The sequence below is a fragment of the Tachysurus vachellii genome, chromosome 24, assembly GCF_030014155.1.
Source record: "Tachysurus vachellii isolate PV-2020 chromosome 24, HZAU_Pvac_v1, whole genome shotgun sequence".
NCBI lineage: Eukaryota > Metazoa > Chordata > Actinopteri > Siluriformes > Bagridae > Tachysurus > Tachysurus vachellii.
Genome location: NC_083483.1, coordinates 934602 through 942101, shown reverse-complemented (window position 1 = coordinate 942101; position 7500 = coordinate 934602). Strand labels below are relative to the sequence as shown.

The 7500-nt window shown below is 43.6% G+C and overlaps 1 protein-coding gene across 1 annotated transcript in view; it reads left to right on the top strand.

Moving 5' to 3' along the window:
• The window catches only part of cacna1hb (calcium channel, voltage-dependent, T type, alpha 1H subunit b), a 52145-nt gene that overhangs the window by 18344 nt on the left and 26301 nt on the right, over positions 1–7500 (top strand). Inside the window, exons 7-8 of the mRNA XM_060860265.1 lie at positions 1–509; positions 2547–2896. The exon at positions 1–509 is cut by the window's left edge and continues 98 nt beyond it. Of these exons, the coding sequence (XP_060716248.1) occupies positions 1–509; positions 2547–2896 (859 nt within the window). The remainder of the gene's footprint in view (positions 510–2546; positions 2897–7500) is intronic.

Genomic DNA, 7500 nt, shown 5'->3' with positions numbered 1-7500 from the left:
AGCTCGCTTCCAGAGCAACGAGTCCACACTGACCAGCCTGGCCGAGCCCGGCTCCTGCTACGAAGAAATTCTGAACTACATTTGTCATCTTCTACGCAAGTTTTATCGCCACCTTTTTCATCTTTATAACGACATGTGTCACAAGAGCAAGAGCTCTAATCTCGGGGAGTCTTCTACTGTGGGCGGAGCCAACGGACACTGGAGCAATAAGGAGAAAATTGAGCTCACACGACACCTCTTTCATCATCGTCATTGTCAACATCATCATCATCATCATCATCGTCTGGGAAATGGCACGGACATCCCTGATATAAAGGCGGTGCTTCTGAGAGGAGATAAATGCCTTCCCACATACGCGTCCTCCTTTCCTCTGACCGTCCACAGCCTCAAGGGCATCAGAGTGAACTACCCCACTATCCTGCCCCTGGCCTTCTTCACACATTCACGTGTTCACCCCGGCGGCACTACTGCCCACAAGACCAAGAACTCCAGCAACAATAGACAGCAGGGTGAGAACACACACAGATACAGACACACACACACACACACACACACACACACACACTGTCATGTGGTGCAACAGCACAGTCATGCAAAATATTAGCATTAAAGGTTTCTGTGTAAAAATGACTCTTTTTACTGCCTGCACCTGAACAAATGTTTTATTCATTTTTTAAAAAGATTTGAGTTTTTAAGAGCCAATCATTTAGTTTTAAATATGTGTGTTATCTGTTTCTTGGTCACTGTGTATTTATGTATGTTATTTTATTCAGAATATTGTAGAACATATTAAAAATGAAGATCATTTGACATATGACATGTCTATAGAGATAGAGATTTATTCTTTTATTTAGGGATCTGATCAAGTAACGTCTTTATATTCGGGTCACTTCCATAATACATGCAGTACTGACAGACAGACTGACAGACTGACTGACTGACAGAGAGAGAGAGAGAGACAGACAGACTGAAAGACTGACAGACAGACTGACTGACTGACTGAGAGAGAGAGAGAGAGAGAGAGAGAGAGACAGATTGACAGACAGATTGACAGACACCCAGACTGACAGACAGACTGACTGACTAACAGAGAGACAGACAGACAGACAGACTGAAAGACTGACAGACAGACTGACTAACTGACAGAGAGAGAGACAGACAGACAGACTGACTGAAAGACAGACAGACTGACAGACAGACAGATTGACAGACAGATTGACAGACACACAGACTGACTGACAGACAGACAGACTGACTGACAGACTGACTGAGAGAGAGAGACTGACAGGCAGATTGACAGACACACAGACTGACTGACTGACTGACTGACAGACAGAGACAAACAGACTGACAGACAGACGGATTGACAGACACACAGACTCACAGACAGACACACTGGTCAGATGTGAGAATATGTGAATGAGGGAAGAGCAGAATCGCTGAACTAATTAAACATTAAGCGTCTGTGTCCCCCGAGTAAGGAAGATTTCCTCTGCTCTAATAAATCAAAATTAATCCAAATGAGAATAAATAAGGGGGTCACAGTGGCTTAGTAGTTAGCACGTTCTCCTCACACCTCCAGGGTTGGGGTTCGATTCCAGCCTCCTCCTTATGTGTGTGGAGTTTGCATATTCTCCCCGTCCCTCGGGGGTTTCCTCCGCGTACTCCGGTTTCCTCCCCGGTCCAAAGACATGCATGGTAGGTTGATTGGCATCTCTGGAAAATTGTCCGTAGTGTGTGAGTGTGTGTGTGTGTGTGTGTGTGCCCTGTGATGGGTTGGCACTCCATCCAGGGTGTATCCTGCCTTGATGCCCGATGACGCCTGAGATAGGCACAGGCTCCCCGTGACCCGAGGTAGTTCAGATAAGCGGTAGAAGATGAATGAATGAATGAATGAATGAATAAATATAAAGTCGCTTCAGCACGCAGACGTCTCTGATTCTACTACGCTGACTCCACTGGCCCTCACAGCAGCACTGGGGTGCCAATACTTTCACTCACAGACTTTAATATATCTACAGACACACAGCTCTGAAAATAAATGCATATTTAGAGGTTTTTGTTCTTGACAGAAAATCAGAGAAGAAACCAAAATGAAATGAATTCAATAAAATTCAATTTGAATTATTTCCGCACACTGAAAGGCTCTAAAGCTAATTTACATAAAAATAGGATTCAAATGTTCTTTTATTTTATGTTTTCACCTAAAAGCGATCTCAAATCTCAAACATGTGATGACAAAAATATAATATAAAAATCGAATTGTACTGAATAAATAAATTACAAAATGCATAAATTACACGTATTTAAAAAGATTCTTTAGATATTTTTATCTAATTTAAAAATTATTTAAATATTTAATAGGAAACAGATTGTAAATGTTTGGTTTGTTTGTTTGTTTGTTTGTTTGTTTGTTTGTTTGTTTGTTTTGTGCAAATTTTGAACAAAATCTGAAATAAGATGTGAAATATTTTGAAAAGATCTCAAGTCGAAAATATTTCATGTTGACAAAAAAATCTTTATTCATTTCTCTTTGTCGTGTGCAGGTGTGTACGCAGGTGTGTGTTCGAGTGTGTGTGCCGAAGCTGGCAGCGGATCGACACCGTGTGAGTTTCCCACATGCCCGGTTTCTTCTCGCGAGGCCGACACACTCAGCTCCAACTCTGCCTGTGATTCAGACTCTGAGAAAGAGAGCAACATGGAGATGAAAAAAACCAGCTGGGAAACCGAGAGGAATTTCAGCCAGAAGCCGAAGAGGGAGAACGTGGTGGGGGGGTGTGTGAGGTGTGTGAGAACCGTGCTGAGGAGGATCGTCGACAGCAAGTACTTCAACAGAGGCATCATGATCGCCATCCTCATCAATACCCTCAGCATGGGGGTGGAGTACCATGAACAGGTCACACACCTACACACACACACCTACACACACACACACACCTACACACACACACCTACACACACACACACACCTACACACACACACCTACACACACACACCTATACACACACCTACACACACACCTACACACACACACACACACACACACACACACCTACACACACACACACCTACACACACACACCTACACACACACACCTATACACACACCTACACACACACCTACACACACACACACACACACACACACACCTACACACACACACACCTACACACACACACCTATACACACACCTACACACACACCTACACACACACACACACCTACACACACACGCACACCTACACACACGCACACCTACACACACACACACACACACCTACACACACGCACACCTACACACACACACCTACACACACACACACCTACACACATACACACACGCACACCTACACACACACACACACGCACAACTACTGTACACACACACACCTACACACACACACACACACACACACACGCACACCTACACACACACCTACACACACACACTCACACACACCTACACACACACACACACACACACACCCACGCACACCTACTGTACACACACACCTACACACGCACACCTACACACACACACGCACACCTACTGTACACACACACACCTACACACACACACACACACACACCTACACACACGCACACCTACACACACCTACACACACACACACACACACACACCTACACACACACACACACACACCCACGCACACCTACTGTACACACACACCTACACACACACACACACATACCTACACACACGCACACCTACACACACACACCTACACACACACACCTACACACACACACACACGCACACCTACACACACGCACACCTATACACACGCACACACACACACCTACACACACCCGCACACCTACACACACACATACACACACCAACACACACACACACAAGCACACCTACACAAACACACCTACACACATGCACACCTACACACACACACACACACACCTACACACACACGCACATCTACACACACGCGCACACCTATACACACACACATACACACGCACACACACATATGCACACACACGCACACCTACACACACGCACACCTACACACACACACGGGGGCGTGGTAGCCTAGTGGTTAAGGTGTTGGACTACTGATCGGAAGGTCATGAGTTAGAATCCCAGGTCCACCAAGATGCCACTGCTGGGCCCCTGAGCAAGGCCCTTAACCCTTGATTGCTCAGTTGTATAAATTGAAATAAAATGTAAGTCACTCTGGATAAGAGAGTCTGCTAAATGTTACATACACACACTCACTCACACATTATACTGAGTTGTTCACACACAAAATGGCCTCCGCTCTCTAATCTTATAGAATAGCACTTGATGCAGCACATTCTGTTATCTTCCATATTATTCATATTTATTTTCCTACACTGTGGCGACACGTGATATTGAACATTGAGGTCATTTTCCTACACTTTTTTTTTACATTTGCATCTCATCGGATTTTTCAGTGGTTTGATGTTCTGTAATAACCTAAAATAAGTTAATTCACCTTTGTACTGTTTGTGCAGCACTTTTTATTTCTTCTCTTCTGTACAGTCAGCGTCTTACCTTTTTATGTTCCAAAGCAGCTTGATAAAGGCCAGAGCCCTAATGAGCAAGTGGAAAGAGTCAGTGGTCGAGAGTGAGGACGAGGCCTGGAGACGAGCCGAGAGCTTCTCAGCATGGCGGCGTAATGTTTCAGCTAGAAGAGCTGTGGACTAAACGAATCTACAGCATTTATAAACAACACACAAGTTACTGCCGGCTAAATGGATGTATTTATATAGTGTATGAGCTCAGGCATTTATCAGGAGTGTGTGTTAGCAGGGTGTTTCTATAGCAACCAATGGGTGGTGGAGGACGTACTGTACAGAAGAAGTCTCCAGTGTCAGTGAGACAGAAACTTTCTCGTCTCACTACTGATAATGATCACTGATTATCGTGGATTATTTTCAGAGAGCAGCACAGACCCAAGAGTTTTATTCCTTACCTTCCACTCCTTAAGCTTCTCAGTTCATCTGTTCATGTGGGTTTGTGTACACTTCCTGTCACTCGGTTATTCCTCATGGCATGTGTGCTTCCTGTCTGCATCGAGCTGGGTTTCATCAGCTACATCATGTTTGGCTAACACACTCCAGACGGGTTTATTACCGCTCTTGCGCTTCTGTGATCCGCTTCGGCCTCCTTTCTGACTCATCTCCTGCATTTTCTGTTTTGTGGCCGTAGCTGAATGAAAACATGTTCTGTTACTTATTCTTTTTTACTACATGCATATTTTATGCAAACTGAACTATTTTATCACTGATGGAATGATTCACTGATTCACTGATTCACTGATTCACTGATGCACTGATCACTGATGCACTGATTCACTGATGCACTGATTCACTGATGCACTGATTCGCTGATCCTCTAATACTCTGATACACTGATTCACTGATGCACTGATCACTGATACTCTGATGCACTGATGCACTGATCACTGATACTCTGATGCACTGATTCACTGATGCACTGATTCACTGATTGGCTGATACTCTGATACACTGCTACAGTAAACTGATTCACTGATGCACTGATTCACTGTACACTGATACAATGATTCACTGATGCATTGATTTAATGATGCACTGATTCAATGTACACTGATGCACTGATTCGCTGTACACTGATTCACTGATGCACTGATTCAATGATTCACTGATTCACTGATCACTGATATTCTGATGCACTGATTCACTGATTCACTGATCCTCTGATTCACTGTACACTGATACACTGATTCATTTATTAATTGATTCATTGATACACTGATATACTAATATACTGATACATTGGTTCACTGATATATTAATATACTGATACACTGATTCACTGCTGTCATGTGTCTCTACACATACCATTTCTGTTTCGGTCAGTGTCTACACATGGGTTAATTGGAGTCAGACCCTGTTCTATAAACACACACACACAGAGACACAAACACACACACAGTCTGGTTAGTAATCTTCAGAAAGATCTGCTCATGTGAGCCCAGCTCCAATCAGATCAAACCAGAGACATGATCATCTCGGTTTTCAAACCTGAGCCAATAATTAGTGTGAATTTTTCTCCAAAGCCTTTAAAGGAGAATGTCACACAATGTTCCTCAGCTCAGACGACTGAAGGTCAACAAGATAATGCCTGAAAAGAAGAACATTTTCTGTTTTATTTTGTGCCCAAGTTGGAGAAAGTGCTGTGTGTTCTCAGGAGGTCTGAACATGCAAGACACAAATACATGAAATACTGAACTAAAATCGTGTAATATCATGTGATGCTCTAAAATATCAGCAGGTCCTGGAAACATCTGCTGGATTATTGTTACTGCTAAAGAATTTATCAGTTAATAAAGGAAAGAATTTGGATACTGTTTTTTTTTTCCCTTTGAGGCCATGAATATTTAATCAGAGTGATTATTAAACTATTGTATTATTTCTTTGTGATTTACTTTATTCATACTGTATCTGTAAGGAATACAAAAATGTCTATATTAACAAAGCGTATTGATGCTGGGTAGGTGAGGGCGTGGCTACGTGTACGTGTGGGCACGGCTACGTGTAGGTGTGGGCGCGGCTGCGTGTACGTGTGGGCACGGCTATGTGTAGGTGTGGGCGCGGCTACGCGTAGGTGTGGGCGTGGCTGCGTGTAGGTGTGGGCACGGCTACGCGTAGGTGTGGGCGTGGCTGCGTGTAGGTGTGTGCATGGCTACGTGTAGGTGTGGGCGCGGCTACGTGTAGGTGTGTGCATGGCTACGTGTAGGTTTGGGCGTGGCTAAGTGCAGAACATGTTCTACAGAGTGAGGTAGAGAGAGTTAGACATGCGAGAATGTCAGAACACCACAGCAAGTTTCCAGTATTAATAATCATTAATTAATACTTTATTCATTTATATTTGTATTTAACATTGTGGAAGGTCAGTGATTTACATTACAGCAGCTTTCTTATAAATATTATCTTGTGCGATGTCACTTCGCTGCTGTCAGAACTGCTGTTATATAGAACACCCGGTTCTGACCAATCACAGTCCAGAACTCAGTGGCACGGTGATACTCACTGTTGCATATAAACTTGTACCATGTAAGAGTTTTTTCTGAATATTGCCTCAAATGAGACTAAATGGAGATTAATGGATTCACTGTCAACAAAATAGAACCGTCACTGCGTGATTCAGAATGACGTGTGTGTGTGTGAGTGTGTGTGTGTGTGTGTGTGTTTGTTTGTGTGTGTTTGTTTGTGTGTGTGTTTGTGTGTGTGTGTTTGTGTGTGTGTGTGTGTGTGTGTGTGTGTGTGTGTGTGTGTGTGTTTGTGTGTGTGTTTTTGTGTGTGTGTTTGTGTGTCTGTTTGTGTGTGTGTGTGTGTGTGTGTATGTGTGTTTGTGTGCACTGAAGATTTTCTGCTCAAGGCCAGAGCCCATTCACTTTCTCTCTCTCTCTCTCTCTCTCTGTCTCTGTCTCTCTGGGTAAATGATTATTTG